This window comes from Ictalurus furcatus, chromosome 7 (assembly GCF_023375685.1).
Source record: "Ictalurus furcatus strain D&B chromosome 7, Billie_1.0, whole genome shotgun sequence".
Classification (NCBI taxonomy): domain Eukaryota; kingdom Metazoa; phylum Chordata; class Actinopteri; order Siluriformes; family Ictaluridae; genus Ictalurus; species Ictalurus furcatus.
The window spans coordinates 5,742,423-5,768,208 of record NC_071261.1 but is presented as its reverse complement, the minus strand read 5'-3'; the positions used below and the strand labels follow the sequence as shown (position 1 = coordinate 5,768,208).

At 36.9% G+C, this 25,786-nt stretch overlaps 1 protein-coding gene across 1 annotated transcript in view; it reads left to right on the top strand.

Moving 5' to 3' along the window:
* chd8 (chromodomain helicase DNA binding protein 8) overlaps nt 1-25,786 on the top strand; it is a 100,662-nt gene that overhangs the window by 38,383 nt on the left and 36,493 nt on the right. The window contains exons 7-16 of the mRNA XM_053628000.1: nt 1,466-1,580; nt 4,087-4,290; nt 10,280-10,348; nt 10,440-10,495; nt 10,584-10,701; nt 18,882-18,965; nt 19,080-19,217; nt 20,131-20,252; nt 21,143-21,386; nt 22,648-22,824. Coding sequence (XP_053483975.1) covers nt 1,466-1,580; nt 4,087-4,290; nt 10,280-10,348; nt 10,440-10,495; nt 10,584-10,701; nt 18,882-18,965; nt 19,080-19,217; nt 20,131-20,252; nt 21,143-21,386; nt 22,648-22,824 — 1,327 coding nt within the window. The remainder of the gene's footprint in view (nt 1-1,465; nt 1,581-4,086; nt 4,291-10,279; nt 10,349-10,439; nt 10,496-10,583; nt 10,702-18,881; nt 18,966-19,079; nt 19,218-20,130; nt 20,253-21,142; nt 21,387-22,647; nt 22,825-25,786) is intronic.

Sequence of the window (25,786 nt, the reverse complement as noted above, 5' to 3'; positions counted from 1 at the left end):
GTATATATATAATATGTGTGTGTGCACAAACTGAGATAGATGGCTGCTATATACAATAAGAAGAGTATTAAAAAATTAATTTGCGATATGAGGGGAAAATATGCAAAGAAATATGTGCAGTATGAGTGATGCCCAAAAATGAATGTGCAAAAAATGGTGTAAAAATTCTTTCTTTTTTTTTTAATGAAAAAATATGTATTCTGATCCTGGTATATACAGTAGACAATTAGCAGTATAGCACGAGGTAACGGCTGTGGATCATGATGATTGGTGTTCTGTCTCCTGATAAAACACTACATATTACACATCATGATAGCCACGTTTGGCGTTAGGAAAAATCGCAAACTACACTTATGGTATTTTGTGCTAGTGTACTAATTTCAAACAGACCCATGTGTATTTGTAGAACTTGCCTCTGTAACTATGTTGATTTACCTTCTCATCAATGCCGACTTGAGTTGGTACCAAGATAAGATTGCAGAACAACAATGAGTTTCACCAATGGTTTCAAGTTTTTTTGTGAACCAGAGAATTTTCATTGACAACAAAGTTTACTGTCACTTAAATACCTGTGGAATAGTACTCGAGGTTATTAATTTGCTGTGTGATTCACACTTGAAAAGCAAATTTGTCTTGGTGAACATGGACCCACGCTAGAAGTGTCTCTTACCTGCAAACCCCAAATTGACCGCCTTGGTCAGCAAACTTTTATGAATATTTGCACCTACTTGTCTCTGTGAACAAGCTATCTTTGTATTGAACATCAAAACAAACTCCATTCCTTGCACTCACTCACTTGCGCGCACTAAAATCTCACAGTGCAAACGTCACGTACTCCGGACTTGTTAACTGATTTTCATATTTGATGTTGCTTCTGTAGTATCTATTAAAACATCTTTTCCTCATTGCTTAAACTGCATAACTTGCATTACAGAACAGTTCTAGATCCATCTTTACCTACATTACACTGGATTTTTGTTCATTTACATGTTAAATTCATTTACACGAGAAGCTTGACTTCTCTTATCGTCATCAGATAATGATATTTTGATAAGCACAATAAAAATACTTAATCGTTCAGTCAGTTCTGTCATAAACCGTCAATTTTCTTTATCAGTATGGTACAATTTGGAAAATCTGTTAAATGAATTTGTGTCTGTCCATCTATTTTACAGGTTATAAATATTTAATGTTTATGCATTGATAATGTACCTTTTAGGTAATTTCCATTGAACACATTTAAGAGGAGTTGTTTATATTGGTCTACTAAACAGATTTTTTGGTCCAGCCCATTTGACAGGGCCTGTTATCTAAAATAAGTTTGACACCCCTGTTATTAAGAATTCAACTAAAAATACTTGTTTATTTCATGTGTACGGCTCGGTACTGAATGTTGTTAAATTCTTAGTTATGAAAATCACCTTTTATATATTTTTTTCTTGTCTGTTTCTTTGCTTTACTCTAGCACCATCACTCTGGTAGGTGGTAAAAAAAGGAAAAGAAATGCATCTTCAGACCATTCAGATGGAGAACTGAACTCTCCTGCCACACCCCTCACGCAAGAAGAAAATCTGTCTCAGGTAAGGCCTGATATCTAGATCTGCACCTATATGTTTCTGAACATGTGAGGGTGCCATGCACAGGTGGTTTCATAGGTGTCCACTTCATCCATCCATGTAATGTGAACATGTCCACTAGAGGGCAGAATATGAACCTGGTATTTGGAAGAAGAAATTGATTAATACTTTGTAGTATTGAGTAAGTACTAAAAATCTGATTCTGTGCTATTAAATATTGAGATCTGGAGACCACATAGGGAATATTTTGGGATTTTCTCTAGAGAAAAAAATAATCAAAAATGAGGGTGTATATTGCATCATTAAAGAGAACATATAAAACCCTACTTTTCTTACATGTGAGCATGCATTTTGTCTCCAGAGTGATGAGAGGTACAGCAAACCTTTCTCATTCCCTTATCTCACTGCACATCAGCACATTTCATATGCTTTACACTCATTATTTGAGTAAATTGGAGTGATGTCAGATTTGAAGTCAGATTAAATTATTATAAGTTGGGTTCACAGCATCTGGTCAGATACTTAACCGAACACTGTACCCTTCTTCAACTAATCTTCATTTGCCAGAAGGCTGGTTGACTCCTCTGACAGTAGATATGCCTGACAGGCTGATAGATTTATGGAAGACTGCACATTACCATGCCAGTACACCTTTGTGTGCTAAACTTACCCATAAACCCCCTTTCTGCATTGTGACACAAAGATGCTTCAATGCGAAAGTTCAAACTACAATGTATGTAGGAGTTAATATATGGCAGAGAGAAAAATGCTGATGTTTGTCACACAATTCCACATAATTTCTTGTATATTAAACACCATCAGACAAAACCCTACTGAAAGTCCTGCAATATCATATTAAAGAGAATTTTCTTGTCTGACTTATTCTTTGTTCTTTTTCTAAGCTTTCTCCTGAGTGACAAGTCCTGATGCACAATTTTTGTCTGTGCTATAAGTTCCAGTACAAATGACAGTGCAAGTGATACAGCATGTAACCTTTGATGGCTAGTGTTAATTTGCATTTTACATTTTGAATAGATATTTTGGTTGTCCTGGAAAATAGTTTTTTTTTGTTGGAAAGTGTATCGTGTATTATTCTATATTATTAGGGGACTAAGCACACACACATGCTGGAACCCTAGTTCTTATGCTCTGGTTTTTCAGAAGGGACCACTCTTAACCCCAATCTTAATGATTGTGGAAGTAGGAAAGGTGTACATATTTTCCACCCCGGTTTCTGAATGAAACTTTGGGAATTAATGATAATTTGCATAATATGCAAAACCTGCTTTTGCAAACTTATCCTAGAATTTGTAACTTCACAAATGAGTGGTGCAATATTGTCTGAGCCATAATTATAATCAGAGACATGTTTGGATTTGTAAACAGTATGGCTACCGCATTCCAGTCAATTCCAGTCTCAAATGATTTCTGGGTTACTGCAAAGACCGATCCACCGTTCTGTCCAATGTTACATAACCAATTAAACTTAATTTTTACATTCTTAACTTTAATGCAGATTTTAGATTGGTTACTGTTAGCCAATGTACTCTGTTCGCTTCATCTCTGATCAAATTATTAAATTAATCCACAGACGCAAACAAATTAAATCAACACGTCAAGCAGTCTCTTTCTTTTAGAATTAATTTCCACAATCAGCGCTGCACAGCCCTTCTGTCTTGCGCTCTGTTATGATGAGCCATGGTCAGTGCAGCATTGGCCTGCTTCTTATCGTCAGTGCCGTGGTTTGCGTTGCGCGGACCTTATTCTCACACTATTATGTGTATGTGATACGCTTTACCATTTAAACTCGGAATTCATAATCAGCTGTTTGTGAAGAAAGTCTTCGCTTCCAAATTATGTATTTTTTTTTAAATCAAGTAATTCAAACATTAAATGATGTTTTGATGCTCTTTATGGTACGTGAGTGTGGTAGAGCACGGCTGCTGACTCAAAACTGTAGCAAGATGATAAATGGATTATCACCTTGTCTTAAATACACGTTTTATTGAAAAGTAAACATGAATGAATGTCAGAGGGTACTGCTTGCTGAAATTCATTCTCTCTCATGTAATGACCCAATCCATGTTTTAACCGCAGGAAGAAAAAGAAGTCACAAGAAATGGGGTAAAAAAAAGTGACTGTAACTGAAGTGAAGCACATGAAAGATACAAATGAAAGACATGAATGTATAGTTTAGAGTTCTTAATGTCAGTTTGGAGGAGACTATGGCAAATTTTGTATAACATTTGACGAAAGCAAAGAACTGAAAATACACAGGTCACATATAAACATTCTGTAGACATTAATAAATGAAGATGATTAATTGTAGTTGTGGTGCTCCTAAATTTTTGCTGGTGCTCCTAACCTTTCTAAAGTTGTGAGCACCAGTAATAACAAGTAAAAAAAGTTAATTTCGAGCCCTGTCACACTGATCGTTCCTTGTGGCCATGTTTGTATGTATGATTACTTAATTGTATTCTGTTGTGTCATGATTCTGGTCTCCCAACAGATGAGACGTTCTAATCGTCAAGTGAAAAGGAAAAAGTATACAGAGGATTTGGATATTAAAATCACAGATGATGAAGATGAGCCAGGTGAAGATGTGGATGTGACCACACCAGCAGTCATATTGTCTACAGGACATTCTCAGCCTATGGGGACTCCTTTCCAAGGGCTAGAAGGGGATGGCCTTCCCAGCATGCAGTTTTTTGTGGTAATATTTAGTGCTTTTCTAGTACTGTTCACAAGTTGTTTGCATGGGCAGAACGTTGCTACTGTCAATTAGTGTGCAATTTGTCACTCCCACAGTTCTGATCAGGCAGAAAATAGTTTTTGTAGCTATTAGTTTTAAATAAATCAAGTAGTAAGTTAGTTTATTGAATCTGCCAATGGTGACTGCATATTAAATGCCAAGAGGTGGGTAGATTCACCTGGTTACTTCTCCTGCATGTGTATATGCATACAGAGACCTTCCATAAATTCAGACTGTGACCTGTGACAGAGTACGTGTAATAAATACTGCCATCTTTGTCTTTTTTTCCTTGTTGCCTCATACACGTGTTGAGCTGCAAGCAAACAATTTGTACCTATGCCCTTAGCAACCATGGCCATAGCTACAGGTGACCTGTTTGCCAAAGTAGGGTTAAGGCCCTTTCATCCTGAGCGCAACATAGTAAAGCATGGTGAATCGCCAACGAACGCGAAACGATCGATTGCCTTCGGCTAATTGACGCCTGCATGATAGGTGGCCGCTCATGGAGAATGTATTTTACTCCTGCATGCTAGGTGGCACAACCCACTATTCAGCTGATCAGTCTACCGTCTTTTGAGGCACACAAACTGTTTTTAATTACTTATTTTATGTGTATTCTACCCAGAAAGGGAGGCAGAAAGTTTTGTTTTTTTGAACAGCACCATCAAGCTGTTTTAGTATGAATGAAATAACGTGAAATATTATGCAATAATACAGTAGTGGGACAAAATCCGTTCATTTGTGCAAGATAAATCATTTTTTAAAAAATAAAATAAGTTTTTAAAATCTAAATGTATTAAAGATATGTGTATATGTTGATAGAGCAATAAGAATTAAAATAAAGGATATTATGATTATGCACTATATCTAAAAAAATTATAATAATTTTTGTCAATGTTTTTGTAGTCGCTGTGACTTTTATCAAAAAGTTCTGTTCTCAGACACCAATGACTAGTGTTGGGTCCAAGTCCACCTTTCTCGATTTCGAGTCAAGACTAAGTCCTTAACCAATAGAGTTCGGGTCCAAAAGGGGCCGAGTTGGACTCAATTCCGAGTCCTTAATAGCAGAGTCTGAGTTGAGTCTAGCCGAGCCCAGAAAATAATTAAACTGAAAAGATTTGAAATTGTAGTTGTAAACTCAACACTGAGCTGTTAAATTAATATTTTAACCTTCACAAACCAATGGCAATATAAATGTAACAAAAAATACCACTATTACATCTTGTCCTTGCCACTTAATATTTTTTTCATGTCATCACCACCTCAACTAGTTCCCTATCAAAAAACGGTTTCAATTAAAAAAAAAAGGGATATAGAGGTATATGTAGAACTTTTATTATATTACAAGTGTATGAAAATACAAATTAACCTGTTTTCTTATTGTATCACACTATATTGTGTCCTCCAGTTCGAGTTGACATTTCAATTATTTGATGCCTCTCCCCCACAGTTATCTAGTCTGAGAGAGTACAGAGTAGAGTTACATTTAGCTGCATCTCTACGGTACCAATTTCTTTTAGGAGCACTTGTACTCCTAATTACAAAAAATTAGGAGCACAGTTGAAGTCTTTTTTGTTTGTCTTTTTAGAGATGGTAACATTAACATGCCACAATATAACACACAAGTGGGCATGAGAAAACTTGAGCTTGTCAATTATGACAGAAATTAGGAACATAGTGTGAGCCATGACAAATTAATTTACCTTCTGATAAACTAAATTTAATATTTTCAGTAAAATTTCAGGCTGTATGCAAAAAAACAACCATTAACCTGTTCCACCTTGTAAACAAATGCAATAAACCTCAGTGTTCAGTCTTTGACGTCTGCTCCTCTTAAATATATATAAAGCTACGCTATTAGACATTTTCCACGGTCATGGTTCTGGGCTGGAGTCAGTTCTCGACCCGCTCTGTGTATTGTGTATATATCTGAATAATCTCATATAGGATGTGATTAGGTGAGTTCATTTACCCGTCAGATGCAAAGTGCTTTAGTTTAATGGTGTTCATTAGGGATGCTCCAATCAGGATTTTTACAGCCGATACCGATCCAGATACCAATCTTTTTTTGTTTAAATTTTAATCAGGAGGTCCATCATAAACAGTTAAATGTAAGCTTCTAATTGAAGGTAGACTAACACAAAATGACCCATATTAGGAAAAAGAAGGCTAATAGCCTACTAAGCTTAATGTAAAATTGATATTAAATGCAACCCATTGAACATTATTTCATTTGTCATTTTATTTATGTTTTATGAATTTATTAGATCTTTTTGTATATTAAATTATTTATTTATAACTAAGCACATTAATCTGCCTTTACATTTTATTAGTTTTTTGTTTGTTTATCAGTTTTAGATCGGTTCCCCCATTACAGTGTTGCCATGTCTGCTGATAATATTGCATTTTGGGGGATTTAACTCAAAACATGAAAACTGGAGTTGACTTTTTTTGGTGATATCTGGCAACCGTGAGTTTAAATGAAGTTAATGCACTGTCTATTAGAGTTAGTGAAGAGAGTGATGGGAGAGAACATCTGAATGTTTACAGACTGAACAGTTTCTACTCTCGATTATGATTTGGGAATTATTTAATAAAGAAGTTTGAATTACACCCGACCTCGTAGTGTTAGCATTATTATTAATTTATTTGTGCCTGATGCCGCTGTGGCTACACGAGCAGGTCACAGACTCAGGTTCAGCTCATCAGGCCATTCACCAATTTGGACTATTTTGTGCATGTCCATTACTCAATATCCATTCTCTTCTCTCTTCCGGAACACTTTTCCTCTCTGTTTACGCTGGTTTTCAAAACCGCTTTCTGTGCTGTAGTATCATCTCTCTCGTCATTTTGCGCAACGGCAGTGGTTCCAGGCGTGTGATCTAAAGCTGAAGTCTAATTAGACGCCTCATTTCATCGCAGGGCGACGAGGAAAAAAAATCTCACTTTGTCATGCCACGTTTGATCGCGCCCAGTGTGAATAGCTCCATAGGGATCCATTGTTTTGATTCAAGAGCACCATCGCGTCATACATTTGCTTCGCTTAGTGTCAAAGGCCCTTTAGACCAGTGGTTCTCAAACTTTTTCAGTGTGAGACCCCCCCTTGTGTAGGGTGCATCCCTTTGTGGCCCCCTAGAGTCATCAATTTTTTTCGTAATTTTTTTTTTTTCCACTTTAGGCTCTTCTGTATGAACTTTCTCAGCTAAGAGACTGTCTATCTAAAAACTTATGTTTTAAATAGCCTTAGGTTTTATCAGCGTGTGTCTAACAGTACACTATATCAATGGATGTCTCTATTTGGTTTGTGTCTTAGTATGCTGTGTATAATTGCTTTAATTTATTTATATGTCTCATTTTTCTGTACATCATAGTTCAACGGTTGACAATCCCGACTTACATACAGGTAAAATTAAAATAATAATAATGTTGTAGAATTTCTATGCGGCCCCCTGGTGCCATCTGGCATCCCTAGTTTGAGAACCACTGCTTTAGACTCATCTTATTGCCTTCTACCTGTGAGTGTACTTATTGTGATGATTTTTCATAGAAAATTGCAGAGCACCATAGTGGCTGTTAACTTGGACCTCAATAGCGTTTCAAGCTTGTATTAGCTGTCACTCAGTCTTCTCTGAAATTTTCCATATGTATATTTCCCATTTTGCCATATCACTAGTCTAGTGGGTGTGTGGCTACCCTGTTAGCAGGCTTGTGGAGTAGCGGCGTTTAATAATCAGGATACAAAAAACTGGTAACTGTAATCCGTTATTTACGTCAAAAAATAAGTAATCAGCTTACAGGCACATTTTGTAAACACATGGGAATACTATCAAGATTACAGTTTTTTTTCATTTAAAAGCAAAGAAATTAATCTTTTGACAATACAATACACAGCTGCTTGATTAGAGTTCTGGTTCTCTTTTGCCAGTCGTGGCTCACGTGGGCAACCTCCTGGTGCATGCACAAATAAATTTTGCGCAAAGTTAATTTGGTAGAAATGAACACATTGTTCTCTGAAATGCTTTTGTTAGGGTGACCGTACGCCCTCTTTTTCCTGGACATGTCCTCTTTTTCATATCTTAAAGAGCGTCCGGCCGGGATTTCTAAATATGAGAAAACGTCCGGGATTCAGCTTTAGTTTCATTATGATGTGTTATGGTCTAATACTGCAGCATGTGTGCACATGTTTGCATTGCTTTAACCCCTTCTCGTACACCAGTTGGTTGACTTATAAAAGGCTTGCAGCAACTATTGGTCAATTCCTGCCTCTCAATCATTAGCCTACTCTCAGCAAACGTGCAAAGGCGAAGCACTGTTGTGTACGGCATCAAACAGTTGCTTGGCAATAGCAGCGAATGACAGCTGCCCTTAGTCGAAACAATGCCCATGGCCATATCAGGTGATTTTCTTATTTCATGTTATCACATGAAATGCTTAATACATTACATGGTCATTCAAATGTGTAAATGATGGGAAAGGCGTCCCCTTTTTCGAAAAATAGAATATGGTCACCCTAGCTTTTGTAATGCAGTGTTACCTGCATCAGAGACAGTGATCTTTATTTATTTAATTAATTTATTAAAACAAATCCAAACATTGGACATGTTTTTAAGCTTTAAAATAAGCTTTAAATAAAAGTATTTTAGTTCCTATTGCTTTCTCTTAGTAATCCAAAAATAATCAGATTGCATTACTTTCATGTTGTGATACGTGGATTACGTTACTGATGACATTTTTTATGAAGTAATTTGTAACTGTAACGGAATACATTTTTACAGTAACCCTCCCGACCCTGCCCGTCAGTGGCATGTATGAGTTTTTCCCTCGACACAGCCAAAAAGTAACTATGCTACAAGAATTGTGTTCATGCAGCTGGTGTCTGAATCTCTTGGAAGCCAAATATACTTGTGGGTATACTTACAGCAAAGCATACTTAAACGAAAAAGAACCTCCGCTAAACATGCATTTGTCTGTGTAATAAAATAACACGTCTTATATGCATGTTTGAGTGTTCTCTCAAGCAGTTTTGCTGCTGCATCCATGATTAATTTTAATAGTTGTTTATAGGTAATCAACATAGATGCTTGTCAACATATACACATTCTTGTTGGTTAAATAAATTAACGTGTATATGGATGAGTGTATAAGACTGTAAATCTGAGTAAGTCTCTGGGAACCGTTTCACTATCTAGCACCATGCGCATGACCGTTTTAATCCAACTCAACAAACATAAAAAATCTCATTAAAACACTAGTAAAACAGTTTTCATTTTCTTTGTAATGAAGGTAAGACACAAATAGGTTGATTTCACTTATTTTGCATAAAGGTTGCTTGCTTAGATTACAACATGTAACAAGGTCACATGGGGATTGTGGCAAGTTTAATTTAACTTGGTTGAAAAAGGCACTGTTTAGAAATAAATAACTAAAATGAGGGAATGCTTATGTTAAATTTTGTTTGAAGTGTGAAGCTCCAGGAACTCTATGCAGCTTTTACCTAGGTGTCAGCATTCTACTTCTCTAGGTTCTACCAGGTTGTGTGAGTACAGCAGGCATCTCAGAGCACTGTTCAGGGTTCGCCTAAGAGAAGTCCTGTTCCTTATTATATCAGCATAAATTATCTAAATGATTCTTACCATATCTGGTGATTAAGAGGGGTAAAATTACTTGCATATATAATTGTCCGTGTCATTCTTAATCATTGCCATCTTGAGAAGGTTCCAAGGAAAGATGGCTGCATAATGGCAGAATTTGTCAATACCAATACTGCATATGTTTAGTATATAACTTTGTGGAAGGTTTTGGTATGCATGCGTGTGAGCAGAAGTCATTCTGCGTGTGTTTCTTACAAACCCTGGCTGTTACACTGGGTTGGTAGAACCTTTGTTACATATGGAAGTACTGTAGAGTTTCACTGAACTTGAAATGTAATTAAACTGTTTGTGTAATTCAGGAAAACCCAAGTGAAGAAGATGCAGCAATTGTGGATAAAGTGTTGTCTATGCGCCTTACCAAAAAGGAGGTGAGTTAACACCCATGACTCTCCTATTCGGAATGATTAACTCTTATCTTGTATTAGAAACCCACTAACCTGTATATTCTGTCTGCTATAGGTATCTCCAGGCCAGTATGCCAGTGTAGAGGAATTCTTTGTCAAATATAAAAACTAGTAAGTACTGGTTTTTTATTTTAGAAAATATATAATAATACTTCATGTTTTTCTGCAAGAATGAATTTACATATAACATAACTTCTAGCTCGTACTTGCACTGTGAATGGGCCAGTCTGGAACAGCTTGAGAGAGACAAGAGGATCCACCAGAAGCTGAAGAGATTTAAGGCTAAACAGTCTCAAATGAGAACCTTCTTCCAAGAGGTAGGTCTTTATTTAAGAATGCACACATACTGTAGACTGTTAACGCTGAGTTCGAAGGGGGAAATTGGGAAACTCTAGTTTGTAGTGACAACATGATATTTGTGCAATTTTCATCATCTTTACTCAGTCCGATTCCAGACTGTTTCATAGTGTTGTTTTCAGCACCGGCTCAGCTACGATATGTAAATATTAAGTGTCACTGTAAGGGGGCCAAGCCAGTGAGGCAAGAGGTTAAAGGGTTTTTCAAAGTAATAAATGATTTTTATTCCCAAAGAAATCAGCAAAGTAACAAATTAACGTGAAGGCAGTACAACAAGCAAAACATAAATAGACTAGGACTATAAACTAGAGATTTCTCAGCCGATACTGATAACCGATTATTCAGAGTGATATCGGCCGATACAGATAGTTCTGCCTTTTATACCTTCTTTTAAATGAATAATAATTAATTCCACAATTCTGAAAGAAATGCAAATAAAAACTTTATTCTTTCCATTTCAACAAGTTGTTTCACAGTAACTGGTCGTATAAACATTAACACATTACTCTAACATTAACACATGAACTCAATTCTGAAGATTAAAGTAAGATTATTAACTTATTGAATGTTATAATTCATATTAACATTGACTGAATTCTAAAATCCTCCTGTTAGTCTCACATTCACTCTCCACAAACACAAGCATTTCTACTTCATCACTGACATCAAACTGGTCATATATAATATCAACTTTTTATATATTAACATTCACTGGATATGAAATACACTACAAATATATTTTTCTGTGCAATATATACTTTCTTGTCAACTCATCTTCATTTAAATCTTTCAGCGGTGTACTGGCCCTTTAATTCAGCATGAGTAGCTCGGCGAATTAAAATTCGACTCGACGCTGAAATTCCCGCTTCACTGCTGCAGCATCCGGTGTAAAATTTTATCAGTGCAGAGATTACTAACTGCAGTCCTCATTCCACACGAGACATCTTTACACACAGCACCAAATCAATGCGTTTTCCGGCCCTCTTTTGATTGACAGGATAAAATTGGCCCTGATCATCGGATGTTTTTAAACTATCGGCCGATCGCCGTTAGCGTGAAAAATTGCCTTTATTGGCCGATGCCGACTATTAGCCGATACATCAGTGCATCTCTGATATAAACTGAGGTCAACCAAATAGAACTAAACTAAACATAAGGCACAACTGAAGAAGATAACAGAACAAAACTGACCTGACAAAACAGGGCCCAATTATACACACAGACAAGCATAAAGCAAGCACATTATTTTCAACTTCTACTGAAGTCTTGCACAGGACAATACAGTGGAACAGTGCAATAAAAACAGAAAGAAATAACACATGCTCAGCTCTTGCGAGATGTCCTCTGTATATTCCTACCACCCTTCCCACAAAGGACACATCTCCACTAACATCTCCTCCACTGTAAGCTGCATGTATAGTGGAGTACACAGAGACTTCCTCGGTGTCCGTCCACTTCACAAACACCAGAGGACCACCCCTAACTCACGTAAAAGTTATTCTGTGGGACTTCCTAGTCAGAGCATTTGTTGCATTGTGTGGACAATTTTTTTTTTCTACTGTCCCTTTGTTTTACAAGCACCAAAGATTTGACTGTGCTGGTTCCTGAAGAGCTTTTGGTTGGTATTGAAATTATCCATGTACAAATGCTAAGTAGGATTGAGCCATGAGTGACCTCACTGTGTTTTATGATAGTCATGTCGTTTTTGAAAGCTGTTCTTTCCTGTGAATACTGCACTTTGCTACCTTGTCAGTGCCTGTTTTCGCTTTGGTCACCACCATTCTCTCATCCACTGCTATGGCTTTGCCTTCTCCGTGGCTTTGCAGGTGTGATTGTGTATATGGCAGGCTTCACTGTTAACAGTTTATGTTCTGTTCCCCATCTACTTTTTGCCAGTTCTCATCTGGTTCACTCATAAATGTATGTACTTCTGCACTTACATCCTCTAGATATTTTCCTGGCAGCCTGCTTATTTGTGTTCTGGCACAGTGTGTCAACCGGATCTGGGGAGAAGAACATCTTGAACAGATCCACAGGACTGTAATTGTCTGCTGCTGTCAGTTAAACCCCAGGGGGCCAACCAGACATGAGCCACATCCTCTTCCTTACTCCATAACATAGCATAGCAGGCCGATCTGTTTCAGCAGGTGGTGAATGGCAGCACATGTGTGGTTTCTTTATCTGTGCTTCATCATAACACCCAAGAAGAATATCTCTTAGTTAGTTACACTTTTTTATTTTTCTTTCTGCTTTTGACATCTTATTTAGTTCCCACTGAATGTTGACTTAGAAACAACAAAAGTGCTCCCAGACATCAGAGACATTTATTCAATCACAAAAATGTTGTTACCAAAAATTCTCACACAGCCATAATGGGTTAACAGGCCAGCCATCATTTATTCTAACTAAACAATTGGCCTATCAAACCAATTTACACCTATTCCAAAGAATGGGCTACAGGGCTGCAACTAACGATTACTTTCGTAATTGATTAATTGGCCGATTATTTTTCGGATTAATTGGATGGTGGGGGGTACCGGGCAAACTTTCAGTACCATTGTTAGTTTTTTATTTAAATAAAATCCACAAACTGAGTGTTAAAAATATACACTTAAGACTACATTAACAATCGTTTGTCTGTGTGTAATATATATATATATATATATGTGGAGAAACCTTTGTTAAAGTTTATATTATATATGTACAATGTATATAATATACACTGTATATTTAAGTATTTGTGCTTTAAAAAAAAAAATATGGATGCACAAAAAAGCACTGATAATTAAACTACAGTCCTAAATTAATAATAAAATATCACTTTCACTGCACCTTACGGTTTCTGTTGCTCACAGCCTTTAGGCATATTGTTTTACTCATATTTACTTTATAGGACTAAAAGATTAAGTATTTTTTCCTTAGCCCACTGCTCTCCTATGACCAGAGATGGAAATAGGTGCCACCGAAGGTTAAATGTTAACTTGTGATTTAAATATCTGACTCCAAAAGATAATCTTCTAGTTAGTTCTGGAAGTATAGTATCTCAGTGTTCTGATTATATTTAGTCTAAAACAATTTCATGCTAAGATTTCATTATAAAGAGGTGTTCCTACATTAGAGGCTTTTATATAGCCTATAATAAACAATTATTTTGTTAGCTCAGAGGTCTATATTGACGTGCAAGCCTAGGCTTGTCAGAGGTTGATTTTAACATGTCTAACATAAGGCAACTTCAGCTATAAATACATGCACTTTTTGTTACGGAAGAACCACTGAATATTTAAAGATAGAAATGGCAAATTAATTTATTAAATAAACTCACAGTTGAAGATGTACATAAAATAGAGACAAATGTAACTTACAAGAATGTTGATCTGTGACGCGGACATAGGATGTGTGGTGATAACGCATTAATGGCAAAAAGGCAGTCTCTGATGTTACAAGCCACTCCTGTGTTACACGCCCTCCTTTCTTTTATATCCCTGAGCCTCTTTGAAATGTGTAGTGACAAAGATACCAAATGGGAATGAAACGATGGGTTTTATGGCTGGATAGATTCCCAGTTGATTAGAAACTGTTAATTAAGTTCCTGAGAATGGGTCAATCGGGTGTGTGTGTGGAGAAAGACCACATATTAACATGTATTGTAAATGTTGTTCCCTACATATATGATATTTATGAGATCACCACATCGTTCACCATGAAGTATGGATAAAAATGATACCAAACATGCCCACTGTAATTAAACACTGTTCAACTGAACAGTTTTGGTTTACCTGGTATCTCTGAAACACATTCCTGATCATTTTAACCTTTTAATCAAATTACTGCCACGATTTATAAATCTTCTGCAACTTTGATCGTAGAGTTTTAATTAGACGTTACAGATCTTACTCGTGCTACACTGTTTATACGTCTACATTGTGAGTGAGGAGCAACACAGCTTCGTTACTAATGGATCGTTCCAGTTATAATAAACTACAGAATTTACACGGATTCACACAAATACAGCATATAATGACAATAAACTAAACCTTTTAAGCAACTCGTACCAGTTTCCCCAACCCCTTGCAGACCGTGTAGCATTTTGGATATAAACACAAGTTTGTGCTTGTGCATCACTGTTGTGTGTCTGTGCTACACACGCTCCGCTTTGTAAAGTTTGATCTTCAAAGCATTTAATATAAAATGCTCCCCTGCCTTAGAGGACCTTAGTGGTTGCACAGTTTTTTCTGCGGTCATTTGTCGATTACGCCTCTGTCTGATGGTGACCGAGGTCATGTTGGGAATAAAAGGTAGCGCTGACAAACGGTAAACTAAAGAAATGAATTTTCATGTCATGTCATGTGACATCGACTGTGAAACGGCTTATACTTCCGGTTAGTAAAAAAAAAAAAAGAAAATGCTAGTGTTCCATTTGAGATGATCCTACCCATCTAAAATTCATACAAAGGATGTTAGTGTTCACAGTGTAAGTGTGTAGTACATCATTTGGAACAGAACTTTAGTATTTCCTCTCAGATACGTGTTTTCGGAACAGAAGTAACACAATGAGTAAATGTGCCGTGCACAGACTGACTAATCTATAATGAGATTTGTTGACACAGATTTTCACAATTGATTATGGATTTTATCGATTAGTTGTTGTGGCTCTAATGGACGATAAAACACATTGTTTAGAATACAGATTAGATAAAGTTCATTGTTACAAACTGTTCAGAGTTCCAAAGTTAGATGCACATAATCCATTTATCATGACAATGCATGTATTTTTACTGGCAACTATAAACTTGACCCATACCTTACTTGTATGTAGGGAAGGTGTATGCGGATGACTTCCAAAGAGTCCATGATGACAGCATAGGGAAAATCTGTGTTCTAAACAAAGCATACTCTCCGTTCCGCTCCGTTCTCCGCTCCGTTCATAATCAAGTTTTTGTCCTATAGATGTTTTGTTATTCTGTACTTGTACATTTGTGTTACCTACTGACATTGTTCTATATGCAGTTTAAGTAAAGTGACTTGTTAATAGCTGATGTCATCAGTGTGACTCTGGTTCATGGAGTTGCCAGTGGAAAGATGGCTATCTTCTCTCCGTTTTATCTTTAAACAGCTTCAGATGTGGCCTTTAAGAATGCACCTTCTTTTCATACGGTAGTCATGTGTGATCATGCGGCACCCTGCATGCACGATTCTTAACCACCAGGTCAAGTGTTTGCATTTAGTATTTACTCTCAGATGCGTGTTTTCGGAACAGAAGTAACGTAGTGAGTAAATGTAGCTTGTGCCATGCGCAGACCAACTAACTGATAGAGATCCGTTGACGATTTTCATAATCGATTATTATTATATTTTATCGATTGGTTGTTGCAGCTCTATATGCATGACAGCAGAGTATTTTTGTGGCTTTTATTTTAATAAAATATCAAAAGGTTAAACAATAAAGACCATTTTTAATAGACTTCTTTGCTCATATTTACCAAGTGTGCCAGTATTAGAGGAGTGCACTGTATATTTTCAGATGCTTTGGAAAAAAGCAGTAACTGCTGATGCATATCTTAAAGCTATGTACATGGATAGGAACGGTCACAGAAGATTTGTTTCAGGCAAAGCAAACTTAGCTTCAAGTCCAGAACACACCATACTCCACCTGGAGTATTTGTGTTGTGGTAATAGCAATAAACATGGTTGAAATAATTGCCTTTGAAATAGTCATCAAGTTTAATGCAGTCACCTTCTACACGGATAGTCAGGTTGTACTCATATACATTTACGTTGAGTAAAAGAGGTTTTATATCTATGTTAATAATCGAGTTCAGAGCATCAGACAAAGCACACTAACAGAGCAGTAGCATTATGTGCACACAGAGCATAATCCTGCAGACATCAGCCTATACCTACAGAAAATGACAACTCTGAGCAATGTAAGGGATGGCACAATTGCAGTTCACTCCTGGGTATAGATTTGCTCACTCAGAGTACACATCACTTTCATTAGCACACACATCAGGGTTGATGCTTTAGAGGGTGCCAGTCTGCTGAATATTAGATAGTTGATGTCAAGCGGTGGTAACCAGTCTCATATTTTCACATGTGTGACATATTGTAAGCTTAGAGGGCTATGCAAAGTGCAGAGGATGGCAGATCTGCCTCCGGCTAGCTTCAGCTTGGATCCCTCCCTTTATACTCATGTGGACTTGGATGTGTTTGGACACTGGATTGTATCTGCACTTCAAACCAGAGGAGGCCATGCTGAAAGAAAGAGGTGTTTAAGCATCAGGGCTATCTGCATAGGGGTCTAGAATCCATGGATTCTTCTAGCTCCATCAACACTTTGAAGATATTCCTGTCAGGAATCAGAGGAGCAGTGAAGCTCATCCGCTCTGATAGAGGTACAGATTTTATTGGAGCCTGTGAAAACTTGGGAATTCCTTCTAATGCTGATGGGCAGCTGTAGAGAATTTCTCATGGACTGTGGCGGTACATCAACATTCAACCCTCCTCACTCTTCCCACATGGGAGGAGTCTGTGAACAAATTATAGGCATTACACAAAGAATCCTGGATTATGTGCTCCGTTAAATGGGATCTCCCAATTACACTCATGAGGATCTTTTCATCCTCACTCCAGCTACTTAGCCAGAAAGAAGGCCCTTGTCCTCTTCTAGTTGGAGACCTTCAGGATTCTGACCTGTAGAAGCAGCAATGGTGCAAAGTACGTAGTCTTGCCAATACCTCCTGAGACAGATGGCGCAAACATTTATATACTCTGCAGTCTCATAGAAAGTGGCAGTTCAGCCACCCTGACCTTCTTCCAGGACGTTTGGTTGTCCTGAAGGATTCACAGAATAAGAGGAATGAAAGGAATGCAATATATCCATGGGTGCAGAGTATTTTGAACAAAAGGTTAAACAATAGACAATTTTTCACAGCCTCCTTTGTTCATATTTACCAAGTGTGGCACTGTACCAACCACTCAATTAGAAGTACCACGGTCCACCTGTTATCAGATCAGGTACTGGAGTGCAGACAAATAACAGTTACAGGCCACAGGTGTGAAAATAGCCTGAGAGAAAGCGCTGGAGGAGTTAGTTTTCTAAAGGAAAAAATCCCTTGTTGCACAGGATCCAACACAACCTATACAGAAAGATGCCCTGACAGCAATACAAAAATATGAAATGACATTTATACCAAATGCTTCCTGAAAACCTCGTCCCCTTCCCCCATCTTGTGCTTTTTATCTTGTGTGGTTGCCCTCGCTTTCTGTCAAGGGACTGTTTTGCGTTTATTACTTGTGAAATAAAATCTAATGGTGAATAATTGGCTCATATTTGATATTTATATTGAAGTATATATTTAACATCAACTACAGGAGGTCACTGAAAAATTTCACCCAAGAATGATTAAAATGGCTCTTTGTTTTTTGGCAAAAGGAAGATTTTGACCCAGAAAGAATAAATTGTTAATGGTAATGAGAAACATATTTTAAAATGTTTTGTGTGTGTTTGCCTCGAGGTTAAATGACAAAATGACTCCTAAGGCATATGGAGAAAATAAGTCTCCTAGTTCCTTGTGGGCAACACAAAAGATTTTAGCCAATTAACTCCAAATTATTATTACAATATAAATTTGGGGAGGGAAATTTGAACAGGTAAAATGCTGAAATTGACGCTGTTTGTTGGTTCTGCAGAAAAAAGTGCAAAAAGTTTACTCTGTGACATTTTGTTTTTCCTTTCCCTTCATATAAGAATCCCTGAGCAAAATCCATTCCTGTTTGGTAGTAAAACATGAGCATCATGGCAGACTACCTGAGCAGGGTGACCCGAGTCTGTGCTTTCACAATGTGGTTAACTCTTAGTGTTTTAACAGTAAGGTGAAGTTGGTTATAGAGACTAGCAGAGACAATTCTGGCATGCATAAAAAGCAAGCTAGCAATGTGAGAGAAATACCATACAAGCAAGACTTACTTGTTCTTTACAGAATGTTTGAAATGTATTAGTTTTGTTATAATAGAGAAACGAGCTTTGACATTACAAATGCATCATCATGCCAATAAATCACTTTGAATACTAAAAGAGAAATGTCTTTCCTTTTCTCAGCTGAAGTCCTTACATTCTTTATTTTCTCTATCATTGTCTAAGGATGAGGAGCCGTTCAATTCAGATTATATAGAAGTGGACCGCATCCTGGATGAATCCCATAGTGTGGACAAAGAAAACGGAGAGGTTAGAATTTTTTTGGACCAGCAAAAAATATTTTTGTATCGCTCTGGCCAGAATTTGTTATGAAAGTCTGTATGTCTGGTTTAAGTTAACTTTCTCTTTGCTGTTCTGTAACAGCCGGTGATATACTACTTAGTGAAGTGGTGCTCTCTGCCCTATGAGGATGCCACGTGGGAGCTGAAAGAAGATGTAGATGAAGGGAAGGTGGAGGAATTCAAAAGGATCCAGAGTCGCCAACCCAGAATCAAAAGACCTGTGAGTTTCAGATGGATGCTGCCCTCCAATTTGTTCAACTACACTCCAATTAAAGCAGTTCAGTTTAGTTCAAGTCTATTTGTATAGTGCTCTTACGTATAAGTATTGGCACTAAGCAGCTTTACAGAAATCATTATGTAGATTTATATTTAGATCCCTATTGAGCAAGCCAGAGGCAATGGTGGCAAGGAAAACACCCTTAGATGACATGTGGAAACCTTGGGACAAACCAGACTCAAACAGCGAACCCATCATCATCTGGGTGACACTGGACAGAGGGATTATAAATTATTACTCTTCCACAATTATACTATGCTGTCAAACAATATTTAGTGTGTTGAAAGGATGTTCAGCAAGAGCATGTCTTTATGATTACAGCAGCAGTTCTTGGGTACAAGTCTGCAGTATGCTGGTGTTTATCCAGTGAAGAATAATCATAAGCATAAACTTTTTTGGGGAACTGTAATCTTTACGATATCCTTGTGGGAGCACCCACAGTAGCAGAAGCTCCAAGCATCATAATGAATCGAGCTGATCTGGAGGGTTAGTAGAAGAAGAAGGGGGGGCAGCATCAAAACATTCAATATTCTTTATGTATACCAAAACTTCTATGCCTCTTAAACCCCAGACCTGCACCTTTACCCAAGAGAAAAGCTGTGCATCAAACTGTTTGACTACACAAATTGGTATTCAGCCTAGGATTTGAAACTGATTGAAACTGAATATTGAACATTAATTGGACTGATTTTCCATAGTTGTAGGAACAAGCTCTTCCCCCTGCTATAGGCTTCATTATTCTATGTATGATGATAACCTGCACCTTTTGATAAATGTGCACCTTCAGAAAAAATGTTTCTGATGATATACAGGAATTCTTTTGTAGATATTTGTCCTAAAACTGTTTTCTTGTTAGCCTCGCCCACCTGCAAGTGCATGGAAGAAGTTGGAGCAATCACGAGAATACCTTAGTGGAAACACCCTGCGAGAGTATCAGCTAGAGGGAGTCAACTGGCTACTTTTCAACTGGTATAACAGGTACTTATATAAAATGCATTTATTTTACTGTCAGGTCAAGCTTATAAAGTATTATGTGCTTTTTATCTTCACTATGGTAACACTTTATGGCACTAATGCACTTGTTTCTATCTCCTACTGCCTAAATCAAAGTGAAACCAAGTTGTGACCAAGTTTAAAATGCAGAATAATAAAAAATATACATGACACTCAAAGGACTTCTTAGTCAATGATGCTTTGGGGTTTTTCTTGGAGTTCCTAACATGTAGCCTACATATTATATACATGTACCCTACTAATAATCAAGTGCAACTTGACTAGGCATAAATCCTAGTAGTTGCAGAAGGAAAGTAATGCAAACTGCTTACTTTGACCATTATTGCAGCTTTTTATTGTAAATAATTCAGTTTCTTTGTATTGGGTATGTCCCCTTTTTGCTTAATGACAGAGTGCACTTGAGCTAGCCTGGAGAGTTGTGAGAGATTAAGCATTAAGAAAATCTGACCTTTTGTACAAAGCAGTTAACATGATCAATATCACAATTAAGCTTAAATTTAAATAGGGACCTAGAAATAGTGCTAAATTCTATTGTTCTATTTAAAAATTCAGATTTTCAGTGTGGTCTCAGACTTTTGGATTACAATGTATGTGTAGTGTGTGTGTGTGTGTGTGGAAATTTTGGTGTTAGAACTAGCCATGCATCATGAAGACATTCGCATTTCTATTTTATATAGACATTGCTTATCACATGTGAATTGGTCATTACTGCAGAGATCCTTTGGCATCAATCTTGTCTTATCCACATTGTGGAATTCTTAATTTGTTACACATGCACTTAATTAGCTTGCAACAGCCTTTTCCTGATTTAAAAATAATAATTATTTATTTCCTGCATGAACATCTCTTATTAGGCAGAATTGCATTCTGGCGGATGAGATGGGTCTTGGTAAGACTATCCAGTCAATAGCCCTCCTGTCTGAAGTATTTGCTACTGGAGTCCAGGGACCCTTTCTGATAATTGCCCCTCTCTCCACCATCACAAACTGGGAAAGAGAATTTTCCACATGGACAGAAATGAACGCTATTGTCTATCATGGCAGCCTAGCCAGCAGACAAATGATCCAGCAGTATGAGATGTACTGCAAGGATGATAAGGTTGGTCTTGCATTGCATGCACACACACAGCAGTGGTGATCTGATGTTTGCAGAAAGGAAACCATTTTCTTGGTTTTTGGTTTGTAAAAATATTAAAACCTAGAAACGTTTAAGCAATCACAAGATGTCTACTGGTCTTCCTATGCCTCATGGTTTTGCTTTATTCCATACATTTAAAAAAATAAGCAGTGAACTGAAATACACATCAGCCATAACATTAAATCCACCTGCATAATATTGTGTAGGTCCCACTTGTGCCACCAAACCAGCTCTGACCTGTTGAGGCGTGGACTCCACAAGACCTCTGAAGGTGTGCTGTGGTATCTGGCACCAAGATGTTAGCAGCAGATCCTTTAAGTTCTGCAAGTTGCATGGTGTGGCCTCCATGGATCGGATTTGTTTGTCCAGCACACCCTACAGATGCGTGATCAGATTGAGATCTGGTGAAATTTTGAGGCCAAGTCAACACCTTGAACTCCGTCATGCTCCTCAAACCATTCCAGAAAATTTTTTACAGTGTGGCAGTGCCGAAAGGAACCAGTGCCATTATTACTGCCATTCTTGAATACCGTTACCACAAAGGGTTGTGCATATGGTCTGAAATATTTTTTATTTAGGTGGTACGTGTGTGAAAGTAACATCCACATGAATGGACCCCAGGACCCCAAGGTTTTCCAACAGAACATTGCCCAGAGCATCACACTTCCTCCACCGGCTTGTCTTTTTCCCGTAGTGCATCCCGGTGCCATCTCTTCCCCTCGTCCATGTGATGCCAAAGAAAACATGATTTATCAGACTAGGCCACCTTCTTCCATTGCTTCAAGGTCCAGTTCTGATTCTCACGTGCTCATAGTAGGCACTTTTGGCATGGACGGGGTCAGCATGGACACTCTGACCGGCCTGAGGCCATGCAACCCAATACGGAACATGCTGCGATGCACTGTGTTCTGACACCTGTCATAGCCAGCATTAACTTTTTAAGCAATTTGTGCTACATAGCATTTAATATTATGGCTGATCTGTGTATAACTTCATTTATTGCAATACTGTGAATGAATCTTAACTATATATTCAATACGATAAGCAAACTTTTAGAAATTTGCAGGGGAGGGGGAAAAAGTACTGAAAAATGATGTGTAGATAATAAAGTGTATGTCTTGTATTATGTAGTTTAATATCTGTGAGATTTCAGTTTGTTCAAGGTATACATTATTGTCCTTGAAGATTAATTAATTAATTTATATATTTTTCGTCTCTTAAGGGGCACCTCATTCCAGGAGCTTATAAATTTGATGCTCTGATCACAACCTTTGAGATGGTTCTGTCTGACTGCCCAGAACTGAGGGAGATCTATTGGCGTTGTGTGATCATTGATGAAGCACATCGCCTGAAGAACAGAAACTGCAAACTGCTTGACAGTCTCAAGATGCTAAATGTGGTGAGTGAGTAGACACAAACATATACATCTTTGTTACCTATTGATGCTGCTCATTGTTTGCGCTCAAACGGAGTTAGTCTGATATTTTATATTTTTTTGTTTGATAATCAAGCGATAGAGATTTGCTTTATAGATTTCTTAATTACATTTCGTTTTCAATTGTTTTTAGCCGTTCAGCAGCAGTTGCAGCAACTGTTATAATTAGCGGTTGACCGATGGTGGGTTTTACCGATAACAAAGTTGGGCAATACCTGCCGATAACAGTTTAATCAATCGATAGCTTTTAAAATTGATACTGAATGAAAACATAACACTCAAAGTAAAATATTACTTAACTTTATTACAAAAATAAACAGTACAGACTGTATCATTGAAAATGTGCTGTACTTTTAAAAAGGTGTGTGTGTATCAGGGCGGCAACTAACGATTATTTTCATAATCGATTAGTTGGCTGATTATTTTTTTTGATTAATCTTTCAGTACCCTTTTTTTGTTTATTTAAAATAAAATCCACAAACCCAGTGTTACAAATATAAACTTCAGACTAAAACTTTACACAACTGTTTGTCCAAAACAGAAAGAACCCAATACACACACACACACACACACACACACACACACACACACACACACCCCAGAATATTTATTATTAATTTAGGACTGTAGTTTAATTTAGGACTGTGCTTTTTGTGCATCCATAAAAAATAATGCATAAATACTTATATATATTTAATATATAATGTATAAAATTTATTTTAGTTTATATTGTATATAAGTATTTATGCATTATTTTAAATCCACACACTAGACAGTAGAGGATACAGTGCATAGTGTAAGTGTATAGTACTTCATTTGGGACACAACTTTAGTATTTTCTCTCCGGAGCATGTTTTCTGAACAGAAGTAACGTAATGAGTAAATCTCCCCCGTGCTGCGCAGACCAACTAATCCATAATGAGATTCATTGACAGCGATTTTCATAATCGATTTTAGCGATTAGTTGTTGCAGCTCTTTTATATATATATATGTGTGTGTGTGTGTGTTAGGGCTGCACGATTATGGCCAAAATGATAATCGTGATTATTTTGATCAATATTGAGATCACGGTTATTCATTGATTTTAGGGACAGCATATTTTTATTGCACTTTCACATTTAAATAAACAGACTGCTGCTTTCACCTCCATGTTGTGCTACATTCCTGCTCATGTACAAATATTTACATCAAATTAGACTGATCCTTAAAGTGCATCATCTCGTAGAAGCAAATTATAAATAAAATTGTACCAAAAATATAGGATAAGTAAAAATACCATCAACCAAATGAAAATATGCATTAAATATAACACTATGCAACCAAATGAAAACAATTCAGGTGAATGCAGAAAAGGCAATAACAGTGTGTACAGGAGGAGTGATGCAGACAAATCACCCAATAGAGCGGTGACGCAGGGATGACTTCATTTTGTACCGGAACCCGGAAGTTTTCATCAGACCGGTTCCCTCGACAAAAACCCAATAGGATTTTCACATAGACTTTTGGATTATCGCAGAAAATAATCTGTGTGATCAACAGAAGTTTACAATACTGACAGGTTTTGTTCATCAAGATAATTTTCACAAATGAACACAACTTTTATGAAGTTTGAAGTCTAAATACAGTCTCTAGAAATAAACAGATAACTGTACGCTATAAACGACCTACACCACGGTCGTTCGACTTCACCATCACCACGCTTTGGACTACTTCTCCAAACTTTATTTAAAACATTTTCCATAATATGGATTTACTCTGTGGATGAATCTTCATCCAGCTTTTTTTTTTTTTTTTTTTTTTTGGAGAATTGTGAGAACCAGTTTCAGAGCTCTATGGTAATTTCTTTTTGGAGCACTCGTGCTCCTCTTAAATATATTTAAAGCTACTCTATTAGACATTTTCCACGGTCATGGTTCTGGGCTGGAGTCAGTTCTCGACCTGCTCTGTGTATATTGTGTATATATCTGAATAATCTCATATAGGATGTGATTGGGTGAGTTCATTTACCCGTCAGATGAACAGCGCTTTAGTTTAATGGTGTTCATTACTGATGCTCTGATCAAGAGTTTTACAGCCGATACCGATCCAGAAACCAATCTTTTTTTGTTTAAGCTTTAATCAGGAGGTCTATCATAAACAGTTAAATGTAAGCTCTCTGCTCATGGTCACCTATTAATTGAATTCAAATAATAGCAATGAGAAATACTGTTGGTTAATTGATAAATAAACAAGATATTAAACAAAATATTAATTTTTAAATATCTTAAACAATAAAGAGTCCTAATTAAAAGTAGACTAACACAAAAATGATCCATATTAGGAAAAAGGCTAATAGCTTTCTAAGGAAACAGCTTACTAGGCTTAATGTCAAATTGATATTAAATGCAACCCATAGTAATTAAACATTATTTAATTTCTCATTTTATTTATATTTTATGAATTTATTATAATATCTATTTTTATAATAAATTATTTATTTATAAGTAAGCACATTTTATGTCTTTTATTTTTTAGCAGTTTTATTTTTATTTGTTTATTAGTTGTTCATTTTAGATGAGTTCCCCAGTACAATGTTGCCATGTCTGCTGATAATATTGAGTTATTTTGGGGGATTAAATCAAAACATGGAAACTGGAGTTGACTTTTCTAGTTATATCTGGCAACTGAGTTTAATTGAAGTGAATTAGAGTTAGTAAAGGAGAGCGACAGCGTGCTGTATGTTTTCAGACTGAACAGTTGCTACTCTTGATTATGATTGGTGAAGAATTATTTAATAAAGAAGTTTGAATTAAACGCACCTTGTAGCATTAGCATTATTATTAATTTACTGCTGTCTCTCCAAGAGGAGGTCGGAGGTTCAGGTCATTTTGCGGGATCAGTAAAAGATGGCGGTTTGTGAGATCAGGAAGTTGAAGCAGATGATGT